We start from the raw sequence: 20,115 nt of genomic DNA, 5'->3' as shown, positions 1-20,115 counted from the left end.
TGCGCATCGCCCTGGTGTGCCCTAGACCCGAAATTGAATTCTGCCCCCTGCAGCAGCGCCAGGCGAAAACACCGACAGCTGCAGGAGGCGTGCGTCGGTCGACCGGCCACTTCGGGGGTGATGATTAAAGGCGAGGTGGCCGAGGTAAGTAAAAAAAAACTTATCTTTCTTGTTCCGCTTTATTTCGCGGGTTTCGTATGGGAGCGTGGCTGCCTTGATGGCCAGTAAGGTAATTTTTCTATTGCAGAGCCTGCAGCGATGACCCTTCCCTTTAAGGGAGGGAAGGAGCCTTTGAATGCGGCAGCGCTGCACGGTCCAGTGTGCAGCGCTGCTGAAGTCTCCGCCCCGCCTGCTGCCGATTGTGCTCCAAGAAGGAAGTGGAACACTTGAATTTTAAAAAAATGTGGAAACATTAACGCCTGGCGCTAATTTTCCAAACTTTTAAGATTTAGCGCCTCAATGGGGCTATAATGAATTTCTCCCCATAGAGATTTGTTTTCTTTCGCAGAGGTTTATAAGAATTCCTATTGTCTTACTTGAATTGATAAATTTTGCTAGAATTTGCTGTAGCAGGGCATCCAACGGCGTCTGCCATTCGTTAGACTAGCGCCTGCACCCTTCAGCTCAAAAAAGTTTTGCCTACAAAGTATTTGAAAGTGCGAGCTGATTACGCTGCAGCGAGGGAAACAGAGCATCTGGGCTCCGAGTGAACAGGGCAACTAACAAGATAACTCCTTAAACAATGAGATTTAAGGATTGGGAAATAAACAGCTGAAGGACTGAGAACAAAGTGTCAATTAGAATGGGTGAATTCAATGTCAAATCAGACAGAGGAGGAGAAATAAAGAGAGAGAAAGAAAGATTGGATTAAGAGGGAGAGAGAAAAAAGAGACAAAAAGGAAAAGTAAGATTTTTTTTTAATTCACCACGTTAATTTACAACAAACACCTTACATCTTTCTGTCTGCATTATTCTTTCTCACACATGGAGTGCTGCTGATTTCCTTTCTGTATTGAGATTCACGTGCTTTGGATACCTCTACTTAGTTTGCCTGCGGGTTTACCTGCATTGTAAGTATCCAACGCATTCAATATGTTGGGATTATACAGTTGCTCACCATCTGTTTTATAATGACAGGAATGATATAACATGTAATGCATAATGGGCCGTATTTTCCGATCAGAGGCTTCCTGCGTGCAGATGCTTCTGATGTGGAAAAACTCTACGCCCTTACCTGAGTGCTCCGGCGGTCCCGACACTTCTGCTCCTGGGCCTCTCTATGACGAAATGCGCAGAGGCCCAGGTATCCCAGGGGCGCATCCCTGGTATCAAGTGGACCATGGGAAACCAATGGAAGAAGGGAATCCCCCTTCATACTTTTGACAGGTCTCTCAGCCTAGACCAGTCAAAAGTATGAATGGGGATCACTCAAAAAACACACTAAAACAATAAATACATTTTTTTAAAACATCATGTTTTTAAAATTAGTTAAAATTACATTAAATTAAATATTTTAAACAAAAATTTTAAATTATAAATGAGGTAAAAAAATTATTTTTTTCATATTTTAAACGCTTATGCTGGTAAAAGCAGGCCTTAAAGCAGGTGTAAGATTTTTAAAGGTTGTCAGTGGGAGGTTCTGCAGAAAGTGGAACACTCCACCCGCAGAGGCCCTTCTCCTGTACAGGCGTGCGATCTGTCAAGAGGATTCTTGACAGATCGGAAGTGCCGGTTTTCAGCGCATGCGCTTCACATGCCTGAAACTGGCACTTGCGAGGCCACTACGGGTGTGTACACAGCTCGTACACACCGGTGGGGATTGCTAAAGTGCAGTTGTGTTTAAGGCATCCTATCCCTTCAAACCCACCAAGTCTAATTAATGTAAATAGGTAAATCTGAGGTCAATTAGAAGTTAATTGCTATTGGTAGATAAGTTTGTAGATTGGCAGATACTTGTAAATTCACAGCTCCAGAAGAAACCAGCATGAAATTTCTTTTTTAATGCTTTAGATATTTTAAAGTATGACTTCTGAAGTGTGATATCTGAATAAAAGGGATGCCTGCGAGATGCAAGACTCTTGTATACATAGATAATAAAAGTGGCTGGTTCATTAGTGCCAGACCATGAACACTGTTGCTAAAACTGGTCTGCTTTCATAAATATTAATGAATTAGTTTGCCTTGCATGTGTGCTTAAAGGTGGAGGGATCATCGTGCACATCGTGCATCATGCACACAACAAAGTTTCCCCCTGCTGCAGATCATATAAATGGCCTTTTATGTGTCTCTCTGGACTGTAGGAAATGGTTCCCTCCATCAGCATGAGATTAGGATCTTCAGGAGGGAGCAGCTGATAGCTTGTTCAAAAACTCAGCCAGCCGAGAATCACCTGATTTATATACAACTGCCTTCTACACATTCGCTTTTGCCCATTCCATAGCGGGCAAATACTTGTTTCAAATCCTTGGATTCTTGTTCCACCACAGGAGAGGTAATGATCTTGAGAGATTGGAATACGTCAAATCGGTGATGCATGTTGAGTGTCCAGTTGCTGAAATTGGAGCTAATGCCATGATGGAGGTAAAGATCTCAATCAAGGATATTGGAAAGGGCTTCCCCCCACCCCTTCCTCATGCGTGCCTAGCCCTCTACCTGCCTATATTCCTGATTTGCTGCACCCTTGTCTGTGGCAGCATGTGTAAGAAGTTGGTTACACGGAGCCCAAAAACCACATAGTGAAAATGATCATAGAAATCACAGAAATGTCAGCACATGTAAATGTGTAGCCCACATTGCATCAACTCCAATCTCATTTTCCTACATTTTTAATATTTTTCTTTAAATGTTTATCTAACCCTCTATTAAATGCACATTTCTTGAACTGTTTCAAAACTTTCAGGCACCTATATTAGATCTCACCTTGGCCTTCTCCACTCTAGTGGATATAGAATCATAGAATAGATACAGAAAAGGCTGTGGGCCCTGACAACAGCCTAGCTGTCATGCTGAAAGCTTGTGCTCCAGAACTAGCCGCGCCTCTAGCCAAGCTGTAACAGTACAGCTACAACACTGACATCTATCTGACAATGAGGAAAACTGCCGAGGTATGCCCTGTCCACAAAAGCAGGATAAATCCAATCCGGCCAATTACCGCCCCAACAATCTACTTTCAATCATCAGCAAAGTGATGGAAGGTGTCATCGACAGTGCTATCACGCAGCACTTGCTCACCAATAACCTGCTCACTGATGCCCAGTTTGGGTTCCACCAGGGCCACTCAGCGCCAGACCTCAGTACAGCCTTAGTCCAAACATGGACAAAAGAGCTGAATTCCAGAGGTGAGATGAGAGTGATGGCCCTTGACATCAAGGCAGCATTTGACCGAATGTGGCATCAAGGAGCCCTAGTAAAACTGAAGTCAATGGGAATCGGGTGGAAAACTCTCCACTGGCTGGAGTCATACCTAGCACAAAGGAAGATGGTTGTGGTGGTTGGAAGTCAATCATCGCAGCCCCAGGACATCGCAGCAGGAGTTCCTCAGAGCAGTGTTCTAGGCCCAACCATCTTCAGCTGCTTCATCAATGACCTTCCCTCCATCATAAGGTCAGAAGTGGGGATGTTCGCTGATGATTGCACAGTGTTCAGTGCCATTCACAACTCCTCAGATAATGAAGCAGTCCATGCCCACATGCAGCAAGACCTGGATGACATTCAGGCTTGGGCTGATAAGTGGCAGGTAACATTTGCGTCACACAAGTGCCAGGCAATGACTATCTCCAACAAGCAAGCATCTAACCACCACCCCTTGACATTCAACAGCATTACCATCGCCGAATCCCCCACCATCAACATCCTGGGGTTCACCATTGACCAGAAACTTAACTGAACCAGCCACATAAATATTGTGGCTACAAGAGCAGGTCAGAGGCTGGGTATTCTGCGGTGAGTGTCTCGCCTCCTGACTCCCCAAAGCCTTTCCACCATCTACAAGACACAAGTCAGGAGTGTGATGGAATACTCTCCACTTGCCTGGATGAGTGCAGCTCCAACAACACTCAAGAAGCTCAACACCATCCAAGGCAAAGCAGCCTGCTGGTTCGGCACTCAATCCACCACATTAAATATTCACTCCATCCATCACCGGCGCACCATGGCTGCAGTATGTACCATCTACAAGATGCACTGCAGCAACTTACAAAGGCTTCTTTGGAAGCACCTCCCAAACCTGCGACCTCTACCACCTAGAAGGACAAGGGCAGCAAGCGTATGGGAACACCACCATCGCCAAGTTCCCTTCCAAGTCAAACACCATCCTGACTTCAAAATATATTACTGTTCCTTCATTGTCAAAATCCTGGAGCTCTGTACTTAACAGCACTGAGGGAGTACCTTTACCACACGGACTGCAACGGTTCAAGAAGGCGGCTCACCACCACCTTCTCAAGGCATATGTAATAAATATTGGCCCTGCCAGTGATGCCCACATCCCGTGATTGAATAAATTAAAAAAAAAGAGAACACAGTATCAAAAAATAAATGAGTGAGGATGACCCGAGTCGAAAGGAGCTGTCATTAGAAAATGTGATTGACTGGACAGGTTGAAGGTTAATGAGTGAAGGGAAATATCCAGAGAAGGAAGAAATAAAGTAATCAAACCAGTAAACAAAACAGGAGCTCACATAAATAGAACATGAAACCAGTGCATCAAACCACATTTAAAAGGAAAAGCTAGATAACTAAAATTAATGTGAAGATGTAAATCAAGTTGTCTCAAGAAATTTTGGGATATTCGTCTGTTTAATGGAAGATCAGAAACCATAGGAAAAGAACAGTAATAACAACAGTACACATGGATTGAAATTAATTAAAAATAAAATTGATTTATTTATTTGTTTACATATGTAAGAATACCTACTGCATGTATAATATGTTTTAACTGATTGTGCACAGAATCTTTATTCAGCGTCACTTCATTTGTGCAGTCATTAGAGCCCATGTAAAGCCTTATATCAGAGCCTGCCCTATCCTGGAAGATACACAAAGTTCCTTGATGCTAGCACCGGAGACATTGTTCAGTGTTGCCATTGGACCTCACCAAATAAAAATAGAGCAGCAACAATTAAGTTTGTCCTACTATCAAAAATGCTTTTGGAACCAACTTGGTACTTTTAAATGACTAAATAACTCTCTTAAGTTGGATCATCTTTCCAAATGCATATTCAAATTAGAGCTACCCAACACCATTGTTCCACAATGGGCACCTTATGCAATGATTGGGTCCACCCAAAGTCAGCGCAATGTTCTGTTGGCCCAGTGTTCCTTCAGCATAATGAGCAGTACTGAAGCCAATCCAGTATCAGGCCACTTTCTCCTGCATTCATTCTCAGTGCTGGAACTGTGCTAGTGCCTGTGCCAGTGTCACTGCCTCTGGAATCAATACTATTGTGTCAAAGTGGCTCTCAAGTTAAATCAGGGGACTTCCCTGATGCTGTCCCTTAAATGCCCTCCAACTTAGTTGTTACTGGAACCCAACTTACACTACCATATTCTGCCATAGGGCAAATATGCAATTGATTCTGCTGGGAGAATAGATACCAGAATTACTGCTTTTTACTTTACTGGATCAGCATTGGAACTCACCTGACATCAACCGGTTCCATTCTTGACACACACAAGCTAAATCTGGTCAGTTTACATCGGCAGTTTCCGTTATAAATGAACATAGGAATTTATAATTGAAAAAAAACAGGGAGTGCGTGCAGAAACACGGTTTTTAATCTATACTGATTAAACAATAAATTCATGCAAGGGATACTAAAGGGATGGACTTTCACCATCTGCTCTCAGGCTATGGATACAGCGAGCCAAACAAAGAAGAAACAATGTAGTCAGTGGGAGTTCCATCAATAAATCCTTTCCCATTGTAGTGAACAAACCAGCATGGGATATTGGTACCTCGCTTTGGATCGAATCTGTAATCTTTCTGGTACCCCCTAAAATTAAAGTCATCAATAAAATGCATGTAAGAAATGTACAGAAAAATTACAACTATTAAATAGGACAAATCGAAATCTTGGATATATTACCTTGATACTCTGAGTTTGTGACCTTTTACAATCATTGTTGCATCAGGTTTGCCTTGATCTAAGCCAGGGCGAATGTTATATATCTCAGCATTTACTTCATGGTAAAACTGGCCTGCATCAAAGTAAAGGTAAATTAATTTGACTGGAAAGTCACAAATACAGTACAGTGTAGTAACAGCCGGATGCCCATGGGGAATAATGGACCACATTGTTTATTCTGCCAGTGAGGAAGACCGAATGATTCATAAGGGATGAATGAGTTAGGAAGCTGTTGCTAAATTTTGTGAACCAATTTACTGAACCAAATTACCACCAAAGCTCTTGCACAAGCAAAAGCATTACACAATGGAGAATTTAACTTTTCTCCATTGTGTCATGCTTTTGCTTGTGCAAGAGCTTTGGTGGTAATTTGGTTCAGTATAAAATTAATTTAATAGGTGATTTCATTAAAATTGATTTTAAAATAAAGTTTGGAATGGGTATGTTCCAATCATGGTGGCAGAATTATAATCTCCATTATTTATGTGAGTTCTGGGAGTGAAATCCCCTTAACCAGGGGTGAACTATTCATTTCACGAATGAGTGATTGAACTGATGTGGATATTTAAGGGGAGAAATTCGGTATCGCCCCGTTTGGGGCATTAATTTTTGAAATTGTGAAATATTAGCACCAGCCGTTAATGATTCTAAGGTTCCCCTTGTAAAGGAATAGCCATATTTCAGAAAGATACACCATCCTATGAACGGAATTTTTGACTTTATTAAAACATGAAAACTGGGATTAAAAATCTAAAATGCCTCAACGACATAAGCTGTGAATACAGGCTTCTGAGATAAGATGAAGTGTTAGCACAAAAGTTGTAAACACCATACAAGCTTTTGAAATGGGAATTGGTTGTTAATACTAAGACAATAGCCCTGTTGAAACAGCAGGTTGGAGGTTCCTCTATGTCTGAGCATTGGAAGAAACACAATAGCAATGCCCAAGTTAAGTGTTATAAACTAACACTTTGGACAGAAACACAGAACATTAAAAAAACATGTGCCTTTGAAAAAATGACATCAAGTAAAAGAAATACCTGCCGTAAAATAGTTTTATGTTAAACTTAGAACAAGAAGACAGAAGTCTGTAATACAACCAATTGAAGTAGCTAAGAAATGCATAGAACACCCTAGTTGAAGTGTTTTTGATTTACATATTGTAAAAGGTACAAACAGAAGACTTTGTAAATATGATATCAATAGATGACACCAAGCAATCACATGGTTTTTGTATTGAAAATGGAACAGTTAGGAGACACAACATCTGCTTATAACCAGTTAAGGTGATATTAAGAATTGAATTGAAGACCTTCATAAGAATGGCATCAAAGAGATAAATCTGTTATAACCATTTTTTATGATAAGTTTTTGAACACCTATACAGCAGACAGGATTCTGAAAGTTAACAGCTGAATTGACAGTAAGAGTAGAAAGAAGTCAGCAGAGATATGACTAGAGATAATTAGCTTACATCAGCAGAAAACTTCAAAGGATATACCACTGAGAAAGAGTATAAAATATGGAACTTTCAGATAGAAAGTCAGAAATCACTGGAAGGGGCAAGCGATTCTGAACTTCAGAGGCAGGCTCTGTAAGTTTTTAACTCTTTGAGTCTTGGGGATCAAAAGGTACTCTTATTTGTTCCATATTTTGTACTCTTTCTCAGTGGTATATCCTTTGAAGTTTTCTGCTGATGTAAGCTAATTATCTCTGGTCATATTTCTGCTGACTTCTTTCTACTCTTACTGTCAATTCAGCTTTTAACTTTCAGAATCCTGTCTGCTGTATAGGTGTTCAAAAACTTACCATAAAAAATGGTTATAACAGATTTATCTCTTTCAAGCCATTCTTATGAAGGTCTGCAATTCAATTCTTAATATCACCTTAACTGGTTATAAGCAGATGTTGTGTCTCCTAACTGTTCCATTTTCATTGGTGGATATTCTGGATTAGAAATAAGACCTAGAAATGTAAAAATGTAACGAAGTTAGGATTTGAGAATAAGGATCTCTGAGAAGAAATGTAAGCTATTTGTATTTTGAACTGTTAAAGTTGCGATTGAATCACCAGCTGTTAACTACATGTCGGTTCTTTAATAAATCTATATATTTTTAGAATTGTCTCACAGAGTATTTCTGTATCAAACTCGCGAACTCAATCTCTGTACACTCTTTTGTGAGGAGTTGCAGAGTTCTGGGAGGGTTTTCCGGGCCCTCATAATAACCGGAAGGTTACAGTCTAGTTAAACTTATTAAAAGTGCTATCTGGAAGATGGTAACATCTTCAAGTCATTCCTTTCCTTTAGAGAGAGATAGCCTGGACCTTTAGATCCAATTAAGCATCTTATAGAATTCGGCTAGCTCTAACTTTAGTTGAAGGTGAACATCTGGGGAATACGGCTGATCTGGGGTAGCCCAAAAAGGGCTAGGACTAGTAATTATCCCTTCACCCTAAATTGGCTGTTAGCACTCCAGGAAAGAGCTGGAGTGCTAAATCAAGTGCTAGGGGCACTACCAGCAGATCGATAATGAATTTCAGGTACAATGCAATCGGGAATGATCCTTCACACTGGCTCCTTCCAGCTCTTAAAGAGGAGGTTACATAATTGTGCAGATCCTCATTATCAGCAGTGCTGGCTGTGAAGGCGACCTGCAAGCAACTCAATCCCCTGATCGTGATGGCTGATCCCATTCCCAGGGAGAGAGTTCATCATTTCACGGACGAGGTATTGGAGGCATTGATCATGGGAGTGGAGCAAAGGAGGGCAGTGCTATTCCTGGACACTGGAAGGAGGCCATTGCCCCAGGTATTCAGGGCAATGTGGAGGGAAGTGGCTCAGGAGGTCTCAGCCAGTAGTGTGGTCGTATGCAGCCTGACACAGCACCGGAAGAAATTCAACGACCTCACTTGCTGGTCAAGGTGAGTATATGCTTCAACAGGTCCTACATACCAGCATCTTAACCTCAGTCTGTACACACTGCACAAACCACCACTCACCCACCAAGCATCTGCACCTACTTAAACTCACATCCACATCTCACGCGTTGCCTACAATCACAGCTATTCAACTATGGCAGGATTCTGACTCACACACATTTGTTTCTCTTGCAGGCCAAGATGGCCCACAATAGGAGGGAGCACCAGAAAACAGGCAGGGGTGATGCACAGCTCCAGCAGCTTTCAGACCTGGAGGAGTGAGTGCTGGGATTAATTGGGCAGCAGGTGGTGAGCGCCATGGCCTTCGGCTACGTCGGCCCCCTTGGGGGCAACAACGGTATGTTCATCCCCTCTCCTTCTCTCATCCCACTTCCCCTTCACACCACAAGCCTTTCGCACTTTCCAGCTCCTGATACTGTCTGCATTCCTTGCTCCATTCCTGCCCCCCTGCCCTCACCTTAAAGTGAGTCTTGCACCTTTATGCTTTCAGAGAATCAGCAACTAGATGACCAGCCTGTCCCTGAGCTTCCCACTGAGAAGAAGGGGAGGAGGGGCAAAGCACCGCATCACTGCATCTCTCACCTGCAGGCACCACCTCAGATACTAGCACTACACGATCTTCAGAGGCAACTTTAGTAGAGGGCCCTGCACTGGGTACTGTACCAGGGACAAGCGGGCTGCAGCAAGGCCAGGGGGAAAGGGTAGCTCGGGAGTCAGCTCCCCAGAGGACGAGTTCTGCTGCGCAGGACTCAGATGAGGACCTCGATGGGGAGGCATTCACAAGAAGGGTGATGGGCATGCACACCGAGATGATAGGTGCAATGGCAAGGGTGCCCGAGAGCCTATCGGCAATGGTAAGGAGCATGGAGGAGTCCACCTCCAACATTGCATAGAGCTCTGTGCACACCATGGAGCCCAGTCGTGGCAGTCTGCAAAGGATGGTGGAATCCCTGAGAGATCGTGGGGGCCCAGACCTCATGCCGCTTGTCATGGGCAATGTGGCAGCATCCATTGCAGCACAGGCGGAAACCATGCAACGTCTTAGTGCTGTAATGCAGTCAATACTTGATGCCATTGAGTCTCAGACTGCTCTCATGCAGTCTCAGCTTGATGCCACTAAAGCTCTGACTGCTGCCATCATCACTGGGTCTACCACAGTCAACCGGGGCTCTCACGGTGTCGCAGCAGCCCAGCAATTTGTGCTAAAGCAGATTGTTAGGGATGCCGAGGTGCTGCCCTGGGGGAGCGGCAGTGTGTCAGTGGAACAGGAACCTGCTGTCCTCTCTCAGGATGACAGCATTCCTGCTCCCACCACTGCCACTCCGCCATTGCCCTTGCCGTTGCCTGTCATCCAGCCAAGCCAGACTAACGCTGCCCACTCTGAGGTGGCGCAGTGTACAGCCAGGCCTTCCAGGTCCATAGCTGGTCGAGAGTGTCCTGCAAGGCCATCTGTAGTCTCAGCAGCCTTTCACCAGCCCTGCTGCAGCCACTGGTGAGAGGCACTACATAGAAGCAGTAGATTAGGAAAAAGAACAGTAAAGAGGGCAAGTAAGGGTTTGCACAAGGGTGATCAGTTAATATTGTTGTATATATGTGGTCACTGATTTTGGATAAATTTATTATTGGAATGTTGCAGAAATGGTGCTGTGTCTCATTTCAGCTTTGGGATGAAGTATGGAATGAAACATAGAAACATAGAAGATAGGAAGATAGGAGCAGGAGTAGATAGGAGCAGGAGTAGGCCATTCGGCCCCTTGAGCCTGCTCTGCCATTCAATGCGATCATGGCTGATCATCCAAATTCAGTACCCTGTCCCTGCTTTCTCCCCATACCCCTTGATCCCTTTAGCCTTAAGAAATATATCCAACTCCTTCTTGAATATATTTAATGAATTGGCCTCTACTGCCTTCTGTGGTAGAGAATTCCACAGGTTCACCACTCTCTGGGTGAGTACATTCCTCCTCATTTCTGTCCTAAATGGCCTACCCCTTATCCTTAGACTGTGACCCCTGGTTCTGGACTCCCCGACCATCGGGAACATCCTTCCTGCATCTAGTCTGTTCAGTCCCGTCAGAAGTTTATAAGTTTCAATGAGATCCCCTCTCATTCTTCTAAACTCCAGCGGGTACAAGCTCAATCGACCCAATCTCTCCTCATACGTCATTCCTGCCATCCCAGGTATCAGCCTGGTGAATCTTCGCTGAACTCCTTCCATGGCAAGAACATCCTTCCTCAGATAAGGCGACCAAAACTGCACACAATACTCAAGGTGTGGTCTCACCAAGGCCCTGTACAACTGCAGCAAGACATCCTTGTTCCTGTACTCAAACTCTCTCTCTACGAAGGCCAACATACCATTTGCCTTCTTAACCGCCTGCTGCACCTGCATGCTTACCTTCAACGACTGGTGCACAAGGACGCCCAGGTCTCGTTGCACTTCCCCTTCTCCCAATCTATTGCCATTCAGATAATAATCTGCCTTCCTGTTTTTGACACCAAAGTGGATAACCTCACATTTATCCACATTATATTGTATCTGCCATGCTTCTGCCCAATCACCCAACCTGTCCAAATCATCCTGGAGTTTCTCGGCATCCTCCTCACAGCACACACGTCCACCCAGCTTTGTGTCGTCTGCAAATTTGGAGATATTACATCTAGTTCCCTTGTCTAGATCATTAATATATATTGTGAATAGCTGGGGTCCAAGGACCAATCCCTGCGGTACCCCACTAGTCAATGCCTGCCACTCGGAAAAAGTCCCGTTTATTCCAACTCTTTGCTTTCTGTCTGCCAACCAGTTCTCTATCCAAGTCAATACCTTGCCCCCAATCCCATGTGCCCTAACTTTACACGCTAATCTCTTATGCGGGACCTTATCGAAAGCCTTCTGAAAGTCCAAATACACCACATCCATTGGGTCTCCCTTATCTATTTTACCAGTTACATCCTCAAAAAATTCCAGTAGATTAGTCAAGCACGATTTACCTTTTGTAAATCCATGTTGACTTTGTCCGATCCTGTCACTGTTTTCCAAGTGCTCTGCTATTACATCTTTTATAATGGACTCTAGCATTTTCCCCACGACCGATGTCAGGCTTATCGGTCTGTAATTCCCCGTTTTCTCTCTACCACCTTTTTTGAATAGTGGGGTAACATTAGCTACCTTCCAATCCATGGGTACTGTTCCAGATTCCATCGAATGTTGGAAGATGATCAGCAATGCATCTACTATTTCTAGGGCCGCTTCCTTAAGTACCCTAGGATGTAGATTATCAGGCCCTGGGGATTTATCGGCCTTCAATCCCATCCATTTTCCTAACACCATTTCCCTACAAATACTGATTTCTTTCAATTCCTCCCTTTCATCAGACCCTATGTTCCCCGACATCTCTGGGAGGTTATTTGTGTCCTCCTTTGTGAAGACAGAACCAAAATATGTAATTAATTGGTCAGCCATTTCTTTGTTCCCCATTATAAATTCCCCTGATTCTGACTGCAAGTGACCTACGCTTGACTTCACCAATCTTTTTCTCTTCACATATCTATAAAAGCTTCTACCGTCAGTTTTTATGTTCCCTGCAAGCTTACTCTCATATTCTATTTTCCCCTTCTTAATTAATCCCTTTGTCCTCTTTTGTTGAATCCTAAACTGCTCCCAATCCTCAGGTTTACTGCTTTTTCTGGCCAATTTATATGTCCTCTCCTTGGATCTTATGCTATCCCTAATTTCCCTTGTTAGCCACGGTTGAGTTACCTTTTTTGTTTTATTTTTATGCCAAACTGGGATGAACAATTTCTGTAGTTCATCCATGCGGTCTTTGAATGTTTGCCATTGCCTATCCACCGTTAACCCTTTGAGTGACATTCCCCAATCAATCCTACCCAACTCGCGCCTCAGACCATCGTAGTTTCCTTTATTTAAATTGAGGACCCTAGTCTCTGAGTCAACTACTTCATTCTCCATCTTAAGGAAGAATTCGATCATATTGTGATCGCTCCGTCCCAAGGGGCCTCGTACAACAAGATTGCTAATTAATCCTTTCTCATTACATAATACGCAGTCTAAGATGGCCTGATCTCTGGTTGGTTCCTTGAGATATTGGTCCAGGAAACCATCCCGTAAACACCCCAGGAATTCCTCCTCCACAGTATTGTTACTAATTTGGTTAGCCCAATCTATATGTAGATTAAAGTCACCCATGATGACTGCTGTGCCCTTATTGCACGCTTCTCTAATTTCCCTTTTAATGCCATCCCCAACCTTCGCATTACTGTTTGGAGGTCTATATACCACTCCCACTAATGTTTTCTGCCCCTTGGTATTTCTCAGTTCTACCCGTACAGATTCCACATCATCAGAGCTAATATCCTTCCTTACAATTGTGTTAATCCCTTATTTATCCAGCAATGCTACCCCACCTCCCTTTCCTTTTTGCCTATTTTTCCTGAATATTGAATACCCCTGGATGTTGAGTTCCCAGCCTTGGCCACCCTGGAGCCAAGTTTCCGTAATCCCAATCAAATCATATTTGTTTACCTCTATTTGCGCAGCTAATTCATCCACCTTATTACGAATGCTCCTCGCATTAAGACACAAAGCCTTCAGGCTTGTTTTTTTTAACACTTTTAGACCTATTAGAATGATCATTTACTGTGGCCATGTTTGATTTAAACCATTGATTTCTCTGACTGCCACTTTTGTTTTTCTCCTTCCTATCTTTTGCTTTTATCCTTGTTTCCCTTTCCTCTGTCCCCCTGCTCAGGTTCCCAACCCCCTGCCATTTTAGTTTAAACCCTCCCCCAGAGCACCAGCAAACACTCCCCCTACGACATCGGTCCCGGCCCTGCCCAGGTAGAAACCGTCCGGTTTGAACTGGTCCCACCTCCCCCAGAACCGGTTCCAATGTCCCAGGAATTTGAATCCCTCCCCCTCGCACCATTCCTCTAGCCACGTATTCATCTGAAATATCCTTCTATTTCTACTCTGACTAGCACGTGGCACTGGTAGCAATCCTGAGATTACTACCTTTGAGGTCCTATTTTTTAATTTACCTCCTAACTCCCTAGGACCTCATCCCATTTTTTACCTATATCGTTGATACCTATATGCACCACGACAACTGGCTGTTTACCCTCCCCTTCCAAAATGTTCTGCAGCCGCTCTGAGACATCCTTGACCCTTGCACCAGGGAGGCAACACACCATCCTGGAGTCTCGTTTGCAATAGAATCCCCTATTACTATAGCTCTACCCCTCTTTTTCCTCCCGTCCTATGCAGCAGAGCCACCCCTGAAAAATTGAAGGAATGATGGGGACCGGAGGAGCAACCGGGAAGTGGCCTCGAAATCATTGGAACCAAAGTCTGATCTGCCCTTCCACAAGGCCGATGGAGTGGCTAGCTCCTCCATCGTTGCTGTTTGTGCTCCTGTTCCTCCTCCTCCTCCTCCTCCTCCTCATCTCCCTCTTCCTCCTCCTGAGGTGGTGCGGCTATGCCTGGTGGCAATGGCTGTGCCCTCATGATGGCCAAGTTGTGCAGCCTGCAAGAGATGAAGACAAAAAGGGACACCCGCTCAGCCACGTACAGGAGGGCTCCTCCCGAGCGGTCAAGGCAGCGGAACCGTTACTTGAGCACTCCTCAATGATGTTCCTGGTGGCAGCATGGCTCTCATCGTATGAGTGCTGGGCACGAGTGTTGGGGCTGCGGAGGGGAGTCATGAGCCAGGTGGAGAGCGGATAACCCTTGCCTCCCAGCAGCCAGCCGCAAGCTTGATGTGGTGGCTGGAACAGAGCTGGCGAACCGGTCTGGCGCAGGATGAAGGCATCGTGGCTGCTGCCAGAATAGCAGGCACTGATGGTCAGGATTCGCCGTGTGTGGTCACACACCAACTGTACATTAAGTGAGTGGTAGCCTTTGCGGTTACGGAATACCTCAGGATTGTTATGAAGTGTCCGCAAAGTGACGTGGGTGCAGTCAATGGTGCCCTGCACCACGGGGAAGCCCGCTATCCTGGCAAAGCCACATGCACACTCGCGCTACTTCTCTCTGGTCATGGGGAAGGAAATGTAGTCCCCTCTCCTTCTGAGAGAGCATCTGTGACCTCGCAGATGCAGCCAATGGATGGCAAACTGCGATATGTTAGATATATCTCCTGTTGCACACTGGAAGGATCCGCTGGTGTAGAAATTGAGGGTGACGGTCACCTTGACTGCCACTGAGAGAGACGTCGTGCTCCTGATGTGAGGCTCGAGGTCTGCCTGCAGGAGGTGGCAGAGCTCTGTGACCATGTCCTTGGTGAAGCGAAGCCTTCCAAGACACTGTTTCTCAGTGAGATTGATGCAGGAGAAATGCTGCCGGAATACCCTGGGAGGGTAAGGCCTCCTGTTGAGAGCCCTGTTGGCCCTCCTCCCTCCATCCACATTTTGCAATCTTTCTCTCTGCCTCCGCTGCCTCCAACGTTGATGCTTGAGGGCGAGGTCCAGTGCCAGTACAGCCCCCATTAAATTATGGAAATGTTGCACTTTAAAACCTCACCGAAATGAAAGTGATAAATTTTTCTGAGGCAGAAGACTCCTTTAGTGGAAAACACTAAAATCGCTCAAAACACCTGTTTACCTATGTCAAACTGACAAGGCAGCATTCTTCGCCGACTAAAAAAAAACCGGATGTTGACGCCTTTATATAGCGCTCCTCCAGCGCTCATCCGACTGCATACTGCCTCCTCTACATGTCGTTGCTAACGGCAGGTGCTCAAGCAGGGGGTGAGAGTGAATTTCAGAGTCGGGGCGCTACGCAGCTGGATGATGTCACGATCTCCGGACGCAGGAGATCGTGGCACTAGTGGTTGCCGCCGCTGCAAACCACCTCAATTTCACAGGCGTCGGTACTATCGCCACGTCCGGCCACAAAGCCAGTAGCGCCCCGTTTGCGCCCCCTGGAGGCGCTAAGCTACTGAATTTCACCCCCTAAGTTTTATGACTCTATCCAGTGACACAAAACTAAACATAGAGTGCCAAATTCACTGTCAGTTTCAGTGAAGGATGGAAATTACTGCTTTTGGAACATACATCAATAAATATGGTTCTGGAGTATAATAGCTTTTGATGCAAAGGAATTTGTAAAACCATTTCACCATTGTACAAGAGCTATATTCCCTTTTAGTGGTGTTCAGTGTTTAACCAAGATAGGATAGGTAATGAAGTGGATATTCTACATACCAAGTAATCCATGGGTCATATTTGAGAGCCTGTGGCTGTCAAGTGTATAAAATCCCAGAAAGTCTCTGTGTAGAGGGTGATTTTTCCAGACCCGATGCAGTACAATGACAAATGTAACATCATCTCCCATTGTTACTGTAAGATTCTTTTCTTTCTTGATCGAGATTGAGAAACTAGGAAATAAATGATAGAGATGATAAATTATGTAGTGTCTAAACTGATATCCTGGATATTGAATGATGCGCAAATAAAGCTCTCAAAACTGTCCATTTTAGTAATCCATTTTTTGATAACCTTTATATATTAATAAAGAATACAATCCATGCAGCTCTATTCAATTGGTCTGTGGTGACGATCAATCTGATTGGTCCTTGCTATCAAGATGGACCAATCAGATGCCATTTGTGAACCCGTCTCTGAGCACAGTGGGCAGGATCAAAGAGCTCCTCGGCCTCTGACCCTATCCTATGCTCCTGCTTCTCAGTCTCACACTTTCTTACCGCAGGCTAATGGGCATCCTCCATCCGACCACTTCTTGCATTCTCCGTGCACTCGCTCTAAGCTCCACTGACTCTGAAGCACATCTTCGAACTTGCACCTTCAGTATTTTGATATTCATTTTACTTTTTTAAACAACAAAGCACACTTTGTGTAGGACTTCAGTTGTGACTCGGAAAGGGATCTGAAAGAATAACAGGTAATCGGAGCAGATGCATGGAGGGAGTGGGAAGATGCAAAGGACAGGAAGCGTGGCAGCATGAAAGCAGAGAAGAATAGTGAGATCGTTGGGAAAGGAGGAAATTAGTCAGCAAAAAAATCCAGAACAGATATGAGATGCAGGAGAATCAGGAAAGAAATGAAACATAAAATGAAAAATGAGAAGAGCGGGAAGGAGGGAAAGAAGGGGAAAGTGAGAAAAGAGGATGAAGAAAGGGATGGGGAGAGGGGGAAGGGCAAAGAAAGGAAGAATTTTAAGGATAGAACCAAAAGAAAAAAATAGTGGCAGTTTCGATTAAATGGAACTGGGTGTGGGGTCCTCTGACGCTTGCTGCCCTGAAAGAACTTATATTTACATAACACTTTCTATGTCCTCAGGATGTCCCAAAGCGTCTCATAGCCAATAAAGTACTTCTGAGGTATAGTCACTGGTGTCGTTTATAGGCAAACACAGTTGCCAATTTCACACAGCCATCGCCCACAAACAGAAATGAGAGAGCTAATATGTTTAGCGATGTTGGTTGAAAGATAAATCTTAGCCAGGAGACTGGAAGGACTCCTCTGCTCTTCAAATAGAGCCAAGGGTTCTGTTACATCCACCTGCGAGGACAGACAAGGCCTTGGTCCCAAAGATGGCATTTCCCACAATGCAGCACTCCCTCAGTACTGCAATGAGGTTTCAGCGTAGGTTATGTGCTTGTGTCACTGGAGTGAGGCTTCAACCTATGATCTTCTGACTCAGGGATGAGAGTACTACCACTGCACTAAGACTGACACTTAACAATGTCAGTGATTGCCAGATAATGGACACAGAGACACAATTTGCATGTCAGATGTGCTGGGGGAGAAGTGCAACCACTGTTGTACCTGGGCAGCATCCACGTGAGGGTGGAAGACACCATAGTGGTTCCACTTACACAGCATGCCACCGACTCACTAGTAAGTGACTGAGATTATGTGCCCAGGCCCCAGTCCAGAAATGGATACATACTCAGCATTGATGCTGGGAGCCAAGGCCTGGCACCCTGTTTTAGTGGTGGGATCAAATGCACAGCAATACAGAGCATCCCTGTCCCAAAACAACACATCCACCAGAACTGCTCCTGGTGCAACATCCTACCATCAACGTCAACCAAGTAAGAGAGATCCGGGGGCTCAAATCTTAGCAGGGCAACCTGAGCTTAGTATGATGGGAGGGTTGTGGTTCATGAAAGAAAAACAGGAAAATGTGCTTCATTCCCATTTATCCTTGAGGAAAGCTACAGGACATCATCAGCGTTCAATTAAAATATATGTATGCCAGTCAGAGTCGGTGTTTTCAAAGTAGATATTCTTATCATTTCCTCTATTTATTTTTGGAATTGGATTGGAAGATTGACATGGTAGGCAACCGCAGATTTTGCCTTATACTTTTGGATTCTCCAATTGATCAGGAGGGGGTTGCCTTTTCCTGCTACCTATTGTTTATTGGGCTATGCAGCTGTGCTTGTTTTTAGATTGGGGGGAGAAATTCATTATCGTCCCGTTTGGGGGCACTAACTTTTGAAAGCTGTGAAACTTAGCGCCAGGCGCTAATGATTCCCAGCTTTCACAAAATTGGGTTTCGCGCTCCAGGAAGGAAGTGGAGCGCTAAATCAAACACCCCACTGTCTTCCTAGAGCGCTAAAGGACGCAGGCGCGGCGGTAGTGGTCCAGTGCTGCACAATTTTCCGTGCAGTGCTGCCGCGATCCGAGGCTCCTTCCGCCCTTAAAGGGAAGGGCCATCACTGCAGGCTCTGCATTGGGACCAGTTAGCTGGTCCCCGACCGCGGCCGCGATCTGGCCCAATCAGCCCCATGTACTCCAGCAGAGTGCCGGGCTGATCGATCGCGGCCCAGGAGAATTGAAAAGAAATTGCAAAAAAAATTTCAGAGGTTTTGCTACTTACCTTGGCCACCTCACCGTTAACTTCCACCCCTGAAGTGCCCAGCCTCCCGAACAACGCTTCCTCCAGCTGTCGGTGTTTTCTCCGGTGATGCTGCAGGGGATGGAACTGAAGTTCGGCTCCGGGACGATGTGCACAACAATGACGTCACGATCTCCAGGTGCAGGAGATTGTGTCGCAAAGTTTTACTGCTGCCGCAAACCTCCCGACCAAGTTAGTGGGAATCGTTCATCTCGCCGTGCCCGGGCAGTAGCTCATTAAGCGCCCCGTTAGCGCCCCTCGGAGTCGCTAACCCACCGAATTTCTCCCCCTAGATCTTCCCAATGGAAGTGCACCCGTGCGTGAAGCCAGATCAGGTGGTTATTTCCCTTTTCCAAATTCACATTTGCTCTGCTGTGGTTAAGGTACATCCCATTTTGAGTGCATTCATGCAGGTTTGGCAAGACATATGCTGCTAATTTCATACTCTGAGAGATCTACACCAACAAAAACTGTTATTTTTTCACGCCTTGAACATAGTAAAACTTCCCGAGACACTTCACAGGAGAGTTATCAAACAAAATTTGACACTGAGCCACTTAAGGAGGTATTAGCGCAAAGCGGTATGTTTTAAGGAGCGTCAGAGGAGAAAAGAGAGGTAGAGAAGCAGAAGGGAATTTCAGATCTTAGGGCCTTGGCAGCTGAAGACACGGCCCTCAATGGTGGAGCAATTAAAATCCGGGATGCTCAAGTGGCCAGAATTGGAGAAGCGCAGAGTGTTGTAGGGCTGGAGAAGATTACAGAGATAGGGAGGGGCGAGGCCATGAAGGGACAACTAGGAAATCCCTCATATAAAAACAGAAAATGCTGGAAATACTCAGAAAGTCAGGCAGCAGTAAACGTGTCAGGTCGATGACCTTCTGTCAGAACTGGAAAAAGTTAGAGCTGTAACAGATTTTAAGCAAGAGCAGCGGCAGGGAAAGAGGGAGGGAAGGAAAGAACAAAAGGGAAGGTCTGTGATAGGGTGGAAGGCAGGAGTGATTTACATAGGATTACGTAGGATATACAGCACAGAAACATGCCATTCGGCCAAACCAGTCTATGTTGGTGTTTATGCTCCACTCGAGCCTCCTCCCGTCTTTCCTCATCAATCTCTATCAGCATAACCCTCTATTCCCTTCTCCCTCACATGCTTATCTAATTGCCCCTTAA

The 20,115-nt window shown here is 45.0% G+C and overlaps 1 protein-coding gene across 6 annotated transcripts in view; it reads right to left on the bottom strand.

Annotated features, from left to right (window-relative positions):
• Nucleotides 1–4,854: 4,854 nt before the first annotated feature.
• The window catches only part of LOC147111195 (inter-alpha-trypsin inhibitor heavy chain H3-like), a 219,260-nt gene continuing 203,999 nt past the window's right edge, over nucleotides 4,855–20,115 (bottom strand). For all 6 annotated transcript variants that reach the window (XM_086001845.1, XM_086001849.1, XM_086001848.1 and 3 more), the window contains 3 exons: nucleotides 16,284–16,456; nucleotides 6,087–6,198; nucleotides 4,855–5,993 (listed from right to left, as the gene is read on the bottom strand). In XM_086001845.1, the coding sequence (XP_085857971.1) occupies nucleotides 5,849–5,993; nucleotides 6,087–6,198; nucleotides 16,284–16,456 (430 nt within the window). In that variant the 3' untranslated portion in view covers nucleotides 4,855–5,848. The remainder of the gene's footprint in view (nucleotides 5,994–6,086; nucleotides 6,199–16,283; nucleotides 16,457–20,115) is intronic.

Source organism: Somniosus microcephalus, chromosome 11, assembly GCF_052327205.1.
Source record: "Somniosus microcephalus isolate GS21.2 chromosome 11, FLI_Smic_1.0, whole genome shotgun sequence".
NCBI lineage: Eukaryota > Metazoa > Chordata > Chondrichthyes > Squaliformes > Somniosidae > Somniosus > Somniosus microcephalus.
The sequence above is the reverse complement of the archived record's forward strand: the minus strand, read 5'-3'. Positions and strand labels throughout refer to the sequence as shown.